The following is a 19,199-nucleotide window of genomic DNA, read 5'->3' as shown; positions in this document are numbered from 1 at the left end:
AGATTCAGTTATTATGAATTATTATGAACTCCAGAAAATTGTATCATTGATCATATTGAAAATATTGATAAAACAAAAACATTTGACATAGAAAAGTAAATAATGAAATTCTAACTTAATTTTTTTGTTGAGCTGAAGCTAAACAAGTGATGTGTCTGCGTACGAAAAGCTGCGTAGTGATCAAAGATGTGTCTTTCTTTTGAAATGGGATGCCTTTCTGGTCAGCGAGTGGTGAAACAGTGATGTCATCAGTCGTTATTACAGTCTGTATGAAGACTAGAGCTCTCATGTAACGACCCTAACATTAGTTTATGGGATATTTGAATAGCGGCATCCTAAAAGTGTACCTAAGTGTAACAGGTAACTTTGCTGAACGCCAGTGTGTGAATGTACAGCAGAGTTCAAAGGTCGGGGTCGTCCCCCCTGAGGGTGTTGAACTCTTCAGGGGCTGAGTACTTGTCAGCCCCCTGACCAGCTGACTGGCGGAACCCTGCTGCAATCTCATCGAAGCTCAGGCCCTTCGTCTCTGGAACCTTGAAGTAGGTGAAGGTGAAGAAGCCGAGCAGCAGGACCGTGAAGATGATGAAGACGTACGGGCCACAGATTTGCTGAGTGACATCACAAGCAAAACATTATTTCTTTCGAGCTATGGGCAAAAGCTATAGTTACGGGCTGAAGATAAATTAAAGATGACAATATCATTTGAATAGAAGCTGTCTTACCTCAACATACGGGAAGCCCATCCCCACTAAGAAGTTGGCCGTCCAATTGGAGAAGCCAGCAACAGCAATGGCGGCAGGCCGGGGCCCCTGGCTGAAGAGCTCGGCCACAATGAACCAGGGGATGGGGCCGGGGCCGATCTCAAAAAAGGCTACAAAACTGAAGATGGCCACAATGCTGATATAGGACATCCATCTGAGCTGGTCCTGAGCAACACAGCACACAGTCTATCACTCACTCTTTGTTTCAAAAGCCTCATGGATGAAGTCAAGATGATTTTGAACACTTACCAACAGCGCCATGGCAACCGTCAGAAAAGCTGCTGAAACCGCCATTCCCATCAAACCAGTGAGCTGAAGGGGTCTCCTGCCCACACGCTCCACCACAAACAACTGCACAGAAGGAGGCAATGTGACTACGAAATGAAGGCATAACGTCCTGGCTGAGTTGGTTTGGGCGTTATCACTTACAGAAACCACAGTGAAGGCAGTGTTGACCACTCCTGCACCAATGGTTGCATAGACAGGCTGGGACACACCGGCCCGCTCAAAGATCCCAGTCGAGTAGTAAAACACCTGAACATGATGACATTACACAGGAACAGTTACTCCACATCTGCTACACAATACTTCTCCTGATGCTCCTCAACCGTTTCTTGACTACTGTTGAACACCTCCTGCTGGATCCTCAGGTGTCCTCCCAGCTGGACATCTCTGTCTAGAATGAAGGAGCTACCATGCAAGGTGCCACCTGTCCAGGACTAACTAACTAACATTCATACACATTCACACACATTCACACACCGTAGAACAGCTACGGGACCAACTTGGGGTTCAGTGTCTTGGACCCAAGGACACATCGACATGGGCTAGCGAAGTCGGGGATCGAACCCCCGTCCACTGAAGGGCGACCCTGCTCTACCCTATCAACCCACTCCCAACACGTCAGTTTCAGGCCTTCATGTTAACTCTGAGCCCTCGTTAACCCGTTAACATGTCAGAAAGAAATGGTTAAAACATGAAAGTCATTGATTTCTGACATAATGCCACGCAGAGACTCACCTGTCATCGTGAAAAGTAATAAAACAATAATGATGAAATGAATATTAATATTTCTCTACTGATCTTTGCTATAGATGTAATTTCTGTAGCTGCCATTCTGTATCATTTTCATAATCAAAATCGTTGAATTTGTGCATGTCCTGTTCAAACAGAGAGAGAGGAGCTGTTCCTCCTCTCTGAGTGTGCAACGCCTCACAAACTGGGTTCTTTCTCACTGTTTGTCACCACTATTTGTAGACACTTTTATTAAATGTCCTTTCTTTCCATCTATTTCACGTATGAAAAAGCAGAGGGGAGGCAAACAGTACCTTATGTACCGTACCTATGTGCGTGTAAAGAATGCTGATATATGAATATGAAAAACAATCAGTAGTCAATGTGCAAGCTGCCAATTGAATGGTGATTTAAGCTTCTCTATTGGGTTCATATATTTGTAAATGTGAAAGAGTCAGTGCCCCACCAGCCATGTCCCTGGCGTACAGGTACGTAGGTACCTAGTGAAAGGGAAGTGAGGGTGGAGCACTTGGTTAAGTGTTCCTCCAGAGGAAGAGACTACGTGACCTCTCAAACATATTGTGATGTATACAGTCACTAACTCATTAGATCGAAGCATTTGGCTGACCTCATCGGCTCCTCTTTGGTCCTTTGACTTACAGCGTTGATTCCAGACAGCTGCTGTGAGAGGTGCATCATGATGGCCACAAAGATCGGCTGGCGGTACATGGGGGAGCGGAACAGCTCCAGGATGGTCACCGTCTTCTCCCTCATCATCTGCTGGCTCTCCTCCTTCATCTCCTGCATGTCCTCAGTCACATCGTCAGTGCCGCGCAGCTTCACTAAGACTGGACAGTTACATGTAAGTCAGCCTGTAGCGGGATCCACTGAGGCTGCAGGGTGTGTGTGTGTGTGTGTGTGTGTGTGTGTGTGTGTGTCTCACTGCTGCGGGCTCTGCTCTCCTCGTTGCAGTTGATCAGCAGGTACCGGGGGCTCTCGGGGCAGAGGGGCAGCAGCACACACTGCAGCACGGCCGGCAGCAGAGTGAAGGCCAGCAGGACGGGCCACAGGGAGGCGTTCCCCATCAGGGACTCAATCCCAAAGACCTGCACAGACACACACACACCACTCACCACTGATTTATATATGAATGACATTGTGTTCCAATGAGCATAAACATCCATCCATCCATCCATCCATTATCAGCTGCTTATCCGGGGTTGGGTCGCGGTGGCAGCAGGTTCAGCAGGCCGACCCAGGCCTCCCTCTCACTCGCAGCACTTTCCAGCTCATTCTGGGGGATCCCGAGGCGTTCCAAGGCCAGCCGGGAGATATAATCCCTCCAGCGTGTCCTCGGTCTTTCCCGGGGCCTGCTACCAGTTGGACGTGCCCGGAAAACCTCTAATGGGAGGCGTCCAGGAGGCATCCTGACTAGATGAAACACCTCAGCTGACTCCTTTCGACACAAAGGAGCAGCGACTCGACTCCAAGCTCCCCCCTGATGTCCGAGCTCCTTACCCTATCTCTAAGGCTGAGCCCGGCCACCCTACGGAGGAAGCTCATTTCGGCTGCTTGTATCCGAGATCTCGTTCTTTCGGTCACGACCCAGAGTTCGTGACCATAGGTGAGGGTTGGAACGTAGACCGACCAGTAAATGGAGAGCTTTGCCTTCCGGCTCAGCTCCCTCTTCACCAAGACGGACCGGTACAGCGCCTGTTTTACTGCTGCAGCCGCACCGATCCACCTGTCGATCTCCCGCTCCACCTTACCCTCACTCGTGAACAAGACCCCGAGATACTTGAACTCCTTCGCTTGGGGTAGGCAGTTTACAGATGTATTAAAACTCCACATACAAAGAATAATGTACAAAAAATGTGTTTGTGATGTACACGCAAATATTTCTTGTTTTAAACCCACAAATATATGAAGTATATGAATACTATGCTTGTCATGTGTGAACTTTACTGTGTTTGTTTGTGTTTTTTATTCATTTTTTTAGACTCCCATGCCATTAAAAGTAATAATTAGAGGTCTCTGGTGGGAAATGTTGAGACGGCTGTGTGTGTTTACTCTGGCTATCAGCATTATCACATTGGCACGATGACAATGTGGAGGCTCGGCCCGACTGACATAATACCTTAATCCCATTATGGCTGGATTATTGTGTGCATGTCAACATCTAGTCAACATCCCTAAGTTTACCAAGATGCTACTTACTGTATTGTCGGGACCTCAGTGGCAGAGAAGCAGGTCTTCATGTCTCCAACAGATTTAGATTAGAGACAGGCAAACTCATAATGTCGTATGTGTACAGATTGTAAAGCCCTCTGAGGCAAATTTGTAATTTGTGATATTGGGCTATACAAAATAAACTGAATTGAATTGAATTGAAATTGAATTGAATTGAATAATGTCCTGAATCAATAACAGTCAGAGTCACCATTGTGCTGGAAACACACTGGTTTACATTATATAGAAGATAATTATTCTCCCCCTTAATGTTTTGTATGCCTTTATTTCTTCCATACGCTATTATTTAAGACTTGGCCATTCCTTGAATACCGGCTATGTTAACCTGAACATCTTTTGCATATTTTATTTTATGTTATAATATTATAGGTGGAGGCTTCAAATAAGCCCAGTTGGCTTGTTTCCTCTTCCTGCACAGTGATATTCATTTATCTCTATTATATTTGTTTATTTTTTAATTGTATTGCTTTGTATTTGTCCCGCCCCCAGTGTGTAAAAGCCTTAAAGCTGCCAATCATAGTTCCTGAGTTGCAGTGAGGATCTCACCTGTGCCATGAGGATACCGATCACGACACCGAGTTGATGCAGAGTTCCTAACGCTCCGCGGAGAGACGTGGGGGATATCTCCTCAACATACAAGGGCACGAAGCCGGTGCTGAGGCCGGAGTAGACACCCACGATGAAACGTCCAATGATGAGCATCTCAAAGGAAGCGGCCAGCTTGGACAAGCCCATAAACGCAGCAGCAATGAAGGCCAGCACGTTGGCCATGAGCATGGAGTTCTTCCTTTAGAGGTAATGAGAGTGTTCTGTTATTTAAAGGGCCAGGTGTTATTAACAAAGTGTTACGTTCATAGGAAGAGGCGTACCTGCCAAAGCGATTGACGAAGAGGCTGACAGAGAAGGAGCCGCACATCCCTCCCACAGAGAAGATGGCCACGGAGAGCGACCACAGACCTGTTAAAGTGCTCTGAGAGATGGGCTCTGAAAACCTGCTGCTCCACGTCTCATTGTAGAAGCTCTCGATAATCTAAAACATGAAACACTCAATGTGTCAGATGAATAATAAACCTGCTGCTCCATGTCTCATTGTAGAAGCTCTCGATAATCTAAAACATGAAACACTCAATGTGTCAGATGAATAATAAACCTGCTTGTCTCTTCAACAATGTCGGTCAGTCACTTGGTCCATCACGCATCGACTTCAGGGATCCTCTAACTTTTCCCGGAGTACCATTAGCACGTTAATATTTTTTGTGCAGACTAAAATGTCTCAAGAACTATGGGATGGATTGCTGTGACATTTGGTGCAGACATGGTCTCATAGCTTGTTCGAGTAAAAGGCTAGGTACTTTCCCAACTAAGACGGTTGATATTGTACCTCCCATGTAAACATTTTTATTGTAAGAAAACATAAAGGCAGCAAACATAGTATTCAAAATAAAATATCACAGTAATAAAATAAGAAATTTGGTGGAGGACCCACTATGCATCATTATGCTTTGTTTGTGAATTTCTCCCATTGGGTAATTTCACAATATTGTCATAATAACCTTTAGGGGTCACATGAGTTTAGGTAGTCCACCTACACGCATGAGCTAACCTGGTGCCTGCAGATGGACTACCTAACCTTGGGCTCCTTAATCCTTAATGCCTCCAACAAACATATGCTTCATCTCATTAACCTGTTCCTTGTATTTTCCCATACATCTGTCTTAAAGACAAAGGTTCCCCCTGTTTTCCTCTGTGTGAACGACATTAATAAAGTGTGCATGTATCTTTGTGGAACCACACTAAAGAAACAAAGCTAGAGATGGATCTTTTCAGTCAAGGTCAACTAAGTCGAGATGGGTCTGATGCAGCTGTGGAGAAACATGACAGGAAAGCTCACGTAGATCAAGCTAAGCCTGTAATGCAAAGCTAAGCAATGTAACTCCTGTTTTGTCAAATTCCTAAATCATAAACATGTAATGCTAAGCTAAGTAAATGCTTAGTGTTCCATAAGTAATGTATACCAACTCCATCTTAATAAAGCTAGATAGCTTATGGCAAGCAACATCCATTGATTCTAATAAAGTAATAACATCCTCATCTTGGTTTGCTGTCTGCTGTCATTTTTCACTGATGTACACACTGCACATTTCTTTATATTATTTCTATATTATTATACATTGTAGATATATTTCTAAATTGTCTTTATATTTCTTCCTCCTTCTATCTCACTCATCCCTCACACAACTACAATAAATACTTACATTCTGAGGAGCGTTGATGACACCAGTGTTGTAGCCAAACTGGAGAGAGCCAATCACAGCAGTCCCCACAGCCATCATCAGCTGGGGTGTCACCTGTTGTTATGACCCAAAGACACAGGTCCGTATTTAACAAGACAACTGGTCTCACTGTTTCAATGCTTCTGTTTAAACATACACATGTAAATACATCCAGATACAACTCATCAATATCTACTGTAGTCATTACTAAACAAACCTGCCAGGCAAACCTAATTATGTTTGTAAAAGGTAAATATGTTTGACTCTAGCTCTGCTCTAAGTACATATGGTGATGTTTCCTATAATCTTTTGTATGTGTGTTATAGATTCTCTGTATGATATCTGTGGAGAGGAGTGTTAGTGTAGACCTGTGTAGACCAGGGAGATTTGAAAAGTTGTTTAAAAGCCTATATTAATCTTCAGCTGGAACAAAAAACGGTAGTTAAGGTTTGTGATGAATCTGCAAAACATCCCTACACAACTACAAGCACACTGTCCCTTCCCACGCATACAGTTCAGTATCAAAGACAGTGCTCAGAGTAGTTTGGCACCAGAAGTAAAGCTACAATAAGCTCAAATGATCAATTAGACCCATGCTGAGTGGATCGGATGAGAGAGGTTACAGCGGGTTGAGGAGCATTACTTATCAATATTGTGACTGAGAAGAGCCCATGCACACAGATACTGTCTCACAATCTTTTTTTGTGAAGTATTCACACTGGACAGACGCAAACTTAAGACCGAATGAAAGATCGATTACTTAAAAAAGCAGTAGTACAATTGACGCACTAAATTGAAGTCAAATTTTGAGGTACTTTATGTCAGTATTTCCACTCTATGCTACTTTATACTTCAACTTCAATACATTTAAGAGGGGAATATGCTACATTTTAGTTCTCTAAATATGTTAGAGATATATTTTGACCAGTCCACTTGTACTGTTACATTGAATGAACATAAAGTAAGCTACTCCACCCTGATAAACTACAAGTGTCACATTCTGATATATCAGTAAGAATGCAACCATATAACAATGATAGATAGATAGATAGATAGATAGATAGATAGATAGATAGATAGATAGATAGATAGATAGATAGATAGATAGATAGATAAGTACTTTTTTGATCCCCTAAGGGAAATTCAGGATCCAAGTAGCTCCAAACAACTATTAAACTATTTAAAAAGATTGTCCAAAAAAATTATTAATTAAAACACACATTACTAGGAGTCCAGGCTGGGGGTGGAGGAGGAAGGGGGGGGGGCGTTGTGCAGAGGGCCAACATAGCCAGTAGTCAGTGAAAAAAAGTGTCAGTTGGGGGCAAAAGGCTAACATAGCCAGTAAACATCATAGCTGCCATTCTGCTGCATTATCACTTTTACTTTTGATAGATGACTTTAAAGCCACTACATTTGAAATCCAGAGCAGAGAATGAAGTAACTATGCGTGTGTGTGCATGTGTGTGTGTTGTTGCTCCCACTGTTAGCAAAGTCAGCCCCGTTAGCTACCAGCTGCCGACTCAGCCTTCACCATGTTATACATTTTGCTGATAATACTTCCTTATGAGATTGTACATGTACTGTAGTACTTTTAGATACTACATTATTATAGATGTTGCTACTTTCATGAACATAATAGGGAGGATTGTTGACCACTTCAAATGTATGCAGACTAGAAACATTTCCTTCACTGTGTAATTGGTGCTCCCTGTGTGTGTGTGTGTGTGTGTGTGTGTGTGTGTGTGTGTGTGTGTACGCGCGTGTGTATGTGAGTGAGTGTGTGTGTCCTGCAGTAGACTATTGACTTTATACATGTTACCTGCCAAACCCCACCTAAGCAGGTGGAGGACCCCCACTGTCGGCAGAGTATTCATGCCTCTCTACACAACTAGTCCGTTTCTAACAGGTCGTGGAGCCCACTGATGACGCAGCAGTTACCTGGCCGCTGCACTCCATCCCGGCTGCTTGGATCACTCACAAAGTCCACACTTAGAAATATCCAGATCGATAATCCGCCAGGTAAGTATATTCTATTTTCCACTAAAACAAGTCATCATAATGCTGTGTGCAATATCATTTAGTCCAACACCGATATAAACAAATCTTTGTGAGTTCTGCCTCCATTCACCTGCTGCCTTAAGCAGCTTAATGACGTCAGCACTAAGTGGATCTTAATGAGCTGCCGTGCCTCCAGAGCCGTAGAGAACCACAGTGCTGATTGGCTGAGAGGAAACACTGATTTATTGTCAGAGTGTTAATATTAACAGATTCATAATCATAATGTAAAAGAGAACATTTAATTCAGAGAATGCACAGTTGTATTTCAGTTTAGGTGTAAGAATATTTCAGCACAGGTCTGCAGCAGGAAAGATTATGTTTCTCAGGCAATATATCACATTCATATATATATATATATATATATATATATATATATATATATATATATATATATATATTTCATATAATATATATGTCAATTCAATTTCAATTCAGTTTATTTTGTATAGGCCAATATCACAAATTACTAATTTGCTCAGAGGGCTTTACAATCTGTACACATACAACATCCCTGACCTTTGACCTCACATCAGATCAGGAAAAACTCCCCATTTATACATGTATAGTGAGAGAGAGAGATAGTCAGAGATACATACACATAATTTCAGCCATGTATTACTGTTTTTCAGTTTATGTTCCACAAACTATTTCATTTGTAATTTCAATTTCAATTCAATTCAGTTTATTTTGTATAGCCCAATATCACAAATTACAATCTGTACACATACGACATCCCTGTCCCAGGACAGAGACGATGTAAGAGACTGATACGGGTTCATTAAAGGTTTTTGAGGAAGATTGTTACAAAGGACTTGCTAACATATAAGGGAATACAATACTTAAGTATCTTATGAAGTGTTTTTATGCAACTGGACACAGCTGCACAGTGTTCAGCAGCTAGTCGCTTTTATGCTCTTAAGAATAAAATTATTAACAATATAGGTTAGGTTTCAGTTAAGAATTTTCTGGTTGAATGTTCAGCTCAAGTCTAGAAGGCCCTGCAAATCATAAGCAGATGGACATGAATCAGAATAAGTTCAGGTATTGCACATATTTAGCATAAACCCAAAGATCCACTAGAATGCATGAAATAACATCTACTTAAACCAAAATTTCCTGGAGGCGAACCACGATGTCTTTGCTTCACAGAATGTAACCAATGTTGTCCATCTCCAGCCGCCCCTATCAACGACTATGGGCCACACAAACCACCAGAATACAGGGCACAACATGGGTACAACGCCAAATGAATTCCAATTTCCTGATATTTGAGCCACCAACGTGTGTGGCTCCGTGCGCAGCAACATTTTGGTCACCCCCGACAAAATCTCACTCCAAGGTTTTTTGAAAAGTTGGCAGCTCTGCAGTCCGACTTCAAAAGGTTGAAGCGTCGATCACAGAAACATGATTGTTGACACGGATAGAACGTGGAGGTAACCCACGCTGCCAAAGAGAGAACGTGGAGGGAACCCATGCTGCCACGGGGAGAATGTGGACGGAACCCACGCTGACACGGCGAGAACGTGGAGGGAACCCATGCTGCCACAGGGAGAATGTGGACGGAACAAAAGCTGCCACAGAGAGAACGTGGAGGGAACCCACGCTGACACGGAGCGAACGAGGATGGAACCCACGCTCACACAGAGAGAACGAGGAGGGAACCCACGGTGACACGGAGGGAACGTGGAGGGAACCCACACTGACACGGAGCGAACGAGGATGGAACCCACGCTCACACAGAGAGAACGAGGAGGGAACCCACGGTGACACGGAGGGAACGTGGAGGGAACCCACACTGACACAGAGGGAACGTGGAAGGAACCCACGCTGCCACAGAGAGAATGTGGAGGGAACCCATGCTGACACGGAGAGAACGTGGAGGGAACCCACGCTGACACGGAGAGAATGTGGAGGGAACCCATGCTGCCACGGAGAGAACGTGGAGGGAACCCACGCTGACACGGTAAGAACGTGGATGGAAACCTCGCTGCAACAGAGAACGTGGAGAAAACCCACGCTGCCACGGAGAGAACGTGGAGGGAACCCACGCTGACATGGAGAGAACATGGAGGGAACCCACGCTGACACGGTAAGAACGTGGATGGAAACCTCGCTGCAACAGAGAACGTGGAGAAAACCCACGCTGACACAGAGAGAATGTGGAGGGAACCCACGCTGCCACAGAGAGAATGTGGAGGGAACCCACGCTGCCACAGGGAGAATGTGGAGGGAACCCATGCTGACACGGTAAGAATGTGGATAGAACCCACGCTGACACGGAGATAACGTGGCGGGAAACCATGCTGACACAGTAAGAATGTGGAGGGAACCCACGCTGACACAGAGAGAAGGCAAAAGGAACCCATGGTGCCACGGAGAGATCGTGGAGGGAACCCATGCTGACACGGTAAGAATGTGGAGGGGACCCATGCTGCCACAGGGAGAATGTGGAGGGAACCCACGCTGACACGGTAAGAATGTGGAGGGGAACAATGCTGCCACAGGGAGAACATGGAGGGAACCCACGCTGACACGGAGATAACGTGGCGGGAAACCATGCTGACACAGTAAGAATGTGGAGGGAACCCACGCTGACGCGGAGGGAACGTTGAGGGAACCCACGCTGCCACAGGGAGAATGTGGAGGGAACCCATGCTGACACGGTAAGAATGTGGAGGGGACCCACGCTGACACGGAGAGAACATGAAGGGAACCCACACTGCCACAGAGAGATGATGGAGGAAACCCACGCTGACATGGTAAGAATGTAGAGCGAACCCACGCTGACACAGAGAGAAGGCAAAAGGAACCCATGGTGCCACGGAGAGATCGTGGAGGGAACCCACGCTGACACAGAGAGAACAAGGAGGGAAACCACGCTGACACGGAGAGAACGAGGATGGAACCCACGCTCACACAGAGAGAACGAGGAGGGAACCCACGGTGACACGGAGGGAACGTGGAGGGAACCCACACTGACACGGAGCGAACGAGGATGGAACCCACGCTCACACAGAGAGAACAAGGAGGGAACCCACGCTGACACGGAGGGAACGTGGAGGGAACCCACACTGACACAGAGGGAACGTGGAAGGAACCCACGCTGACACGGAGAGAACGTGGTGGGAACCCACGCTGACACAGAGAGAATGTGGAGGGAACCCACGCTGCCACAGAGAGAATGTGGAGGGAACCCACACTGACACAGAGAGAACGTGGAGGGAACCCACGCTGCCACAGAGAGAATGTGGAGGGAACCCATGCTGACACGGAGAGAACGTGGAGGGAACCCACGCTGACACGGAGAGAATGTGGAGGGAACCCATGCTGCCACGGAGAGAACGTGGAGGGAACCCACGCTGACACGGTAAGAACGTGGATGGAAACCTCGCTGCAACAGAGAACGTGGAGAAAACCCACGCTGCCACGGAGAGAACGTGGAGGGAACCCACGCTGACATGGAGAGAACATGGAGGGAACCCACGCTGACACGGTAAGAACGTGGATGGAAACCTCGCTGCAACAGAGAACGTGGAGAAAACCCACGCTGACACAGAGAGAATGTGGAGGGAACCCACGCTGCCACAGGGAGAATGTGGAGGGAACCCATGCTGACACGGTAAGAATGTGGATAGAACCCACGCTGACACGGAGATAACGTGGCGGGAAACCATGCTGACACAGTAAGAATGTGGAGGGAACCCACGCTGACACAGAGAGAAGGCAAAAGGAACCCATGGTGCCACGGAGAGATCGTGGAGGGAACCCATGCTGACACGGTAAGAATGTGGAGGGGACCCATGCTGCCACAGGGAGAATGTGGAGGGAACCCACGCTGACACGGTAAGAATGTGGAGGGGAACAATGCTGCCACAGGGAGAACATGGAGGGAACCCACGCTGACACGGAGATAACGTGGCGGGAAACCATGCTGACACAGTAAGAATGTGGAGGGAACCCACGCTGACGCGGAGGGAACGTTGAGGGAACCCACGGTGACACGGAGGGAATGTTGAGGGAACCCACGCTGACACAGAGAGAATGTGGAGGGAACCCACGCTGCCACAGAGAGAATGTGGAGGGAACCCACACTGACACAGAGAGAACGTGGAGGGAACCCACGCTGCCACAGAGAGAATGTGGAGGGAACCCATGCTGACACGGAGAGAACGTGGAGGGAACCCACGCTGACACGGAGAGAATGTGGAGGGAACCCATGCTGCCACGGAGAGAACGTGGAGGGAACCCACGCTGACACGGTAAGAACGTGGATGGAAACCTCGCTGCAACAGAGAACGTGGAGAAAACCCACGCTGCCACGGAGAGAACGTGGAGGGAACCCACGCTGACATGGAGAGAACATGGAGGGAACCCACGCTGACACGGTAAGAACGTGGATGGAAACCTCGCTGCAACAGAGAACGTGGAGAAAACCCACGCTGACACAGAGAGAATGTGGAGGGAACCCACGCTGCCACAGGGAGAATGTGGAGGGAACCCATGCTGACACGGTAAGAATGTGGATAGAACCCACGCTGACACGGAGATAACGTGGCGGGAAACCATGCTGACACAGTAAGAATGTGGAGGGAACCCACGCTGACACAGAGAGAAAGCAAAAGGAACCCATGGTGCCACGGAGAGATCGTGGAGGGAACCCATGCTGACACGGTAAGAATGTGGAGGGGACCCATGCTGCCACAGGGAGAATGTGGAGGGAACCCACGCTGACACGGTAAGAATGTGGAGGGGAACAATGCTGCCACAGGGAGAACATGGAGGGAACCCACGCTGACACGGAGATAACGTGGCGGGAAACCATGCTGACACAGTAAGAATGTGGAGGGAACCCACGCTGACGCGGAGGGAACGTTGAGGGAACCCACGGTGACACGGAGGGAATGTTGAGGGAACCCACGCTGACACAGAGAGAATGTGGAGGGAACCCACGCTGCCACAGAGAGAATGTGGAGGGAACCCACACTGACACAGAGAGAACGTGGAGGGAACCCACGCTGCCACAGAGAGAATGTGGAGGGAACCCATGCTGACACGGAGAGAACGTGGAGGGAACCCACGCTGACACGGAGAGAATGTGGAGGGAACCCATGCTGCCACGGAGAGAACGTGGAGGGAACCCACGCTGACACGGTAAGAACGTGGATGGAAACCTCGCTGCAACAGAGAACGTGGAGAAAACCCACGCTGCCACGGAGAGAACGTGGAGGGAACCCACGCTGACATGGAGAGAACATGGAGGGAACCCACGCTGACACGGTAAGAACGTGGATGGAAACCTCGCTGCAACAGAGAACGTGGAGAAAACCCACGCTGACACAGAGAGAAGGCAAAAGGAACCCATGGTGCCACGGAGAGATCGTGGAGGGAACCCATGCTGACACGGTAAGAATGTGGAGGGGACCCATGCTGCCACAGGGAGAATGTGGAGGGAACCCACGCTGACACGGAGATAACGTGGCGGGAAACCATGCTGACACAGTAAGAATGTGGAGGGAACCCACGCTGACACAGAGAGAAGGCAAAAGGAACCCATGGTGCCACGGAGAGATCGTGGAGGGAACCCATGCTGACACGGTAAGAATGTGGAGGGGACCCATGCTGCCACAGGGAGAATGTGGAGGGAACCCACGCTGACACGGTAAGAATGTGGAGGGGAACAATGCTGCCACAGGGAGAACATGGAGGGAACCCACGCTGACACGGAGATAACGTGGCGGGAAACCATGCTGACACAGTAAGAATGTGGAGGGAACCCACGCTGACGCGGAGGGAACGTTGAGGGAACCCACGGTGACACGGAGGGAATGTTGAGGGAACCCACGCTGACACGGATAGAATGTGGAGGGAACCCATGCTGCCACTGAGAGAAAGTGGAGGGAACCAAAGCTGACACAGTAAGAATGTTGAGGGGACCCACGCTGACACGGAGAGAACGTGGAGGGAACCCACGCTGACACGGAGAGAATGTGGAAGGAACCAACGCTGACACGGAGAGAACGTGGAGGGAACCCACGCTGACATGGAGAGAATGTGGAGGGAACCCACGCTGACACGGAGAGAACGTGGAGGGAACCCATGCTGCCACAGAGAGAACGTGGAGGAAACCCACGCTGACATGGTAAGAATGTGGAGGGAACCCACGCTGACAAGAAGAGAACATGGAGGGAACCCACGCTGACACGGTAAGAACGTGGAGGGAACCCACGCTGACACGGAGATAACGTGGCGGGAAACCATGCTGACACAGTAAGAATGTGGAGGGAACCCACGCTGACACAGAGAGAAGGCAAAAGGAACCCATGGTGCCACGGAGAGATCGTGGAGGGAACCCATGCTGACACGGTAAGAATGTGGAGGGGACCCATGCTGCCACAGGGAGAATGTGGAGGGAACCCACGCTGACACGGTAAGAATGTGGAGGGGAACAATGCTGCCACAGGGAGAACATGGAGGGAACCCACGCTGACACGGAGATAACGTGGCGGGAAACCATGCTGACACAGTAAGAATGTGGAGGGAACCCACGCTGACGCGGAGGGAACGTTGAGGGAACCCACGGTGACACGGAGGGAATGTTGAGGGAACCCACGCTGACACGGATAGAATGTGGAGGGAACCCATGCTGCCACTGAGAGAAAGTGGAGGGAACCAAAGCTGACACAGTAAGAATGTTGAGGGGACCCACGCTGACACGGAGAGAACGTGGAGGGAACCCACGCTGACACGGAGAGAATGTGGAAGGAACCAACGCTGACACGGAGAGAACGTGGAGGGAACCCACGCTGACATGGAGAGAATGTGGAGGGAACCCACGCTGACACGGAGAGAACGTGGAGGGAACCCATGCTGCCACAGAGAGAACGTGGAGGAAACCCACGCTGACATGGTAAGAATGTGGAGGGAACCCACGCTGACAAGAAGAGAACATGGAGGGAACCCACGCTGACACGGTAAGAACGTGGAGGGAACCCACGCTGACACAGAGAGAAGGCAAAAGGAACCCATGGTGACACGGTAAGAATGTGGAGGGGACCCATGCTGCCACAGGGAGAACATGGAGGGAACCCACGCTGACACAGAGAGAAGGCAAAAGGAACCCATGGTGCCACGGAGAGAATGTGGAGGGAACCCATGCTGACACGGTAAGAATGTGGATAGAACCCACGCTGACACAGAGAGAACATGGAGGAAACCCACGCTGACATTGTAAGAATGTGGAGGGAACCCACGCTGACACAGAGAGAAGGCAAAAGGAACCCATGGTGCCACGGAGAGAACGTGGAGGGAACCCATGCTGACACGGTAAGAATGTGGAGGGGACCCATGCTGCCACAGGGAGAACATGGAGGGAACCCACGCTGACACAGAGAGAACGTGGAGGGGACCCATGCTGCCACAGGGAGAACATGGAGGGAACCCACGCTGACACAGAGAGAAGGTGGAGGGAACCTATGCTGCCACGGAGAGAACATGGAGGAAACCCACACTGACACGGTAAGGATGTGGAGGGAACCCACGCTGACACGGTAAGAATGTGGAGGGAATCCACGCTGACACGGTAAGAACGTGGAGGGAACCCACGCTGACACGGTAAGTATGAGGAGGGGACCCACGTTGGAATGGAGGGAACCCACGGTGAAACTGAGAGAATGTGAAGGGAACCCACGCTGACACGGTAAGAACGTGGAGGGAACCCACGTTGGAACGGAGGGAACATGGAGGGAACCCACGGTGAAACTGAGAGAATGTGAAGGGAACACACACATGCCACGTAAAGAACATGGAGGGAACCCACTCTGAAACGGAGAGAATGTGAAGGGAACACACACTGCCACGTAAAGAACATGGATAGAACCCACGCTGCCACAGAGAGAACGTGGAGGGAACCCATGCTGACACAGTAAGAATGTGGAGGGAACCCACGCTGACACAGAGAGAACATGGAGGGAACACACAATGACACGGAGGGAACGTGGAGTAAACCCACGCTGACACGGAGCGAACATGGAGGGAACCCACACTGACACAGAGAGAACGTGGAGGGAACCTATGCTGCCACGGAGAGTACGTGGAGGGAACCGACGCTGACACAGTGAGAACGTGGAGGAAACCCACGCTGACACAGAGAGAACATGGAGAGAACTCACAATGACACAGAGGGAACGTGGAGGGAACCCACGCTGACACGGTAAGGATGTGAACACACGCTGCCACCCAAAGAACATGGAGGGAACCCATGCTGCCACAGAGAGAACGAGGAGGGAACCCACGCTGACACGGAGGGAACGTGGAGGGGACCCACGCTGACACGGAGGGAACGTGGAGGGAACCCACGCTGACACAGAGAGAACATGGAGGGAACTCACAATGACACGGAGAGAACGTGGAGGGAACGCACGCTGCCAAAGAGAGAACGTGGAGTAAACCCACGCTGACACGGAGGGAATGTGGAGGGGACCCATGCTGCCACAGGGAGAACATGGAGGGAACCCACGCTGACACGGAGGGAACGTGGAGGGAACCCACGCTGCCACAAAGAGAACGTGGAGTAAACCCACGCTGACACGAAAGGAACGTGGAGGGGACCCACGCTGCCACAGGGAGAATGTGGAGGGAACCCACGCTGACACAGAGAGATGATGGAGGAATCCCACGCTGACATGGTAAGAATGTAGAGCGAACCCTTGCTGACACAGAGAGAAGGCAAAAGGAACCCATGGTGCCACGGAGAGATCGTGGAGGGAACCCATGCTGACACGGTAAGAATGTGGAGGCGACCCATGCTGTCACAGGGAGAACATGGAGGGAACCCACGCTGACACAGACAGAACGTGAAGGGAACCTATGCTGCCACGGAGAGAACGTGGAGGGAACCCACGCTGACACGGTAAGGATGTGGAGGGAACACACGCTGACACTTAGGGAACGTGGAGGGGACCCACGATGCCACAGGGAGAATGTGGAGGGAACCCACGCTGACACGGTAAGAATGTGGAGGGGAACAATGCTGCCACAGGGAGAACATGGAGGGAACCCACGCTGACACAGTAAGAATGTGGATAGAACAGAAGTCCACTGAGCACCGCCAACCTTTTCACGTTTCGAACCAGTTTTCCCCACTCAGCGACGCACCCGCTGAGAAACCCACTCTGGTTATAGGTAGCTCCATAGTCAGAAACGTGAAGATGGGGAAGCCACGGACCAAAGTCATATGCATCCCGGGGGCCAGAGCGGGCAACATTGAATCTTGTTTAAAACTGTTGGCTAAAGATGAGCGTAGTTACAGTAAGATTATTATACACGCCGGCGGTAATGACTCCCGACTGCGGCGGTCGGAGGTCACTAAAATTAATGTGGAATCGGTGTGTACTTATGCCAAGACAATGTCGGACACCGTAGTTTTCTCTGGCCCTCACCCCAATCTGATCAATGATGACATGTATAGCCGCATGTCGTCATTCAACCGCTGGTTGTCCAGGTGGTGCCCAGCAAACAATGTGGGCTACATAGATAACTGGCAGACTTTCTGGGGAAAGCCTGATCTGATGAGTCGAGACGGCATTCATCCCACTTGGGATGGAGCGCGTCTCATTTCTGTGAACATGGCCAAGTTGATTAAGGGACTTACCCAGAGTTCAGATCAGGAAGCAGAAGCAGAGTTGTAGTCTTCCACCCTTCTCTGCACTTCCATTGGAGCAGTTACCCACCCTTAACCTTAACTCTATAGAGACTGTGTCTGTCCCACGGCCACTTAAATGAATTAAATCAAAAGTAACCAGAAGAGGAGTCATACAAAATAACCTCATACAGGTTAACAACACTACTGCAACAGTGCAACAAAACAGGATAATTAAATGTGGACTCCTAAATATTAGATCTCTGTCATCTAAAGCTGTATTAGTAAATGATTTAATATCAGACAATCACATTGATTTATTGTGTCTTACTGAAACCTGGCTGAGCCATGAAGAATATGTCAGCCTAAATGAATCAACTCCTCCAAGTCATATTAATACTCACATTCCTCGAGGCACCGGCCGAGGAGGTGGAGTAGCAGCCATCTTTGACTCAAGCCTATTAATGAATCCTAAACCTAAACTAAACTACAACTCATTTGAAAGCCTTGTTCTTAGTCTTTCACATCCAACCTGGAAAACATTACAGCCAATTCTATTTGTTATACTGTACCGGCCACCAGGTCCATATTCAGAATTTATATCTGAATTTTCAGAGTGTTTATCAAGTTTAGTCCTTAAAACTGATAAGGTTATTATTGTCGGAGATTTTAATATTCATGTGGATAATGATTGCCTTAGTACTGCATTTATCTTATTGTTGGACTCGATTGGCTTCTGTCAGAGAGTACAGAAACCCACTCACTGCTTTGGCCACACCCTCGACCTTGTTCTTGCATATGGCATTGACATTGAGCATTTGGAGGTCTTCCCACAGAACCCTCTTCTGTCAGACCATTACCTCATAACTTTTGAGTTTATAGTCCCAGAGTGTACACCGTTAGTCAAAAGTTTCTACACCAGATGTCTAACTAACAGTGCTGTAGCTACATTTAAAGAAGCGATTCCTTCTGCATTTGATTCAATACCACGTCTCAATGTGACGGAGGACTCCTGTGCTAACTTTAGTCCGTCCCAGATGGATCATCTTGTCGATAGTGCTACAGGCTCACTGAGAATGACACTAGACTCGATAGCCCCACTGAAGAAAAAGACAGTGAGGCAAAGGAGGTTTGCTCCCTGGTAGAACCCTCAGACCTGCGACCTAAAGCAAACTTCACGAAAGCTCGAAAGTATATGGCGTTCCA

The 19,199-nt window shown here is 48.6% G+C and overlaps 1 protein-coding gene across 1 annotated transcript; it reads right to left on the bottom strand.

Moving 5' to 3' along the window:
- Positions 1-401: 401 nt before the first annotated feature.
- Positions 402-6,388, bottom strand: LOC117733370 (solute carrier family 2, facilitated glucose transporter member 1-like). Its single transcript, XM_034536967.1, has 9 exons — positions 6,281-6,388; positions 4,895-5,055; positions 4,572-4,812; positions 2,719-2,881; positions 2,436-2,623; positions 1,191-1,295; positions 1,011-1,112; positions 723-926; positions 402-608 (listed from the first exon to the last, which is right to left on the bottom strand). The coding sequence occupies exons 1-9, from the start codon at positions 6,356-6,358 to the stop codon at positions 402-404; spliced, it is 1,449 nt and encodes a 482-aa protein (XP_034392858.1). The 5' UTR covers positions 6,359-6,388.
- Between the last annotated feature and the right edge of the window lie 12,811 nt (positions 6,389-19,199).

Source organism: Cyclopterus lumpus, chromosome 7 (genome assembly GCF_009769545.1).
Source record: "Cyclopterus lumpus isolate fCycLum1 chromosome 7, fCycLum1.pri, whole genome shotgun sequence".
NCBI lineage: Eukaryota > Metazoa > Chordata > Actinopteri > Perciformes > Cyclopteridae > Cyclopterus > Cyclopterus lumpus.
This window is presented reverse-complemented; position numbering and strand designations above follow the sequence as displayed.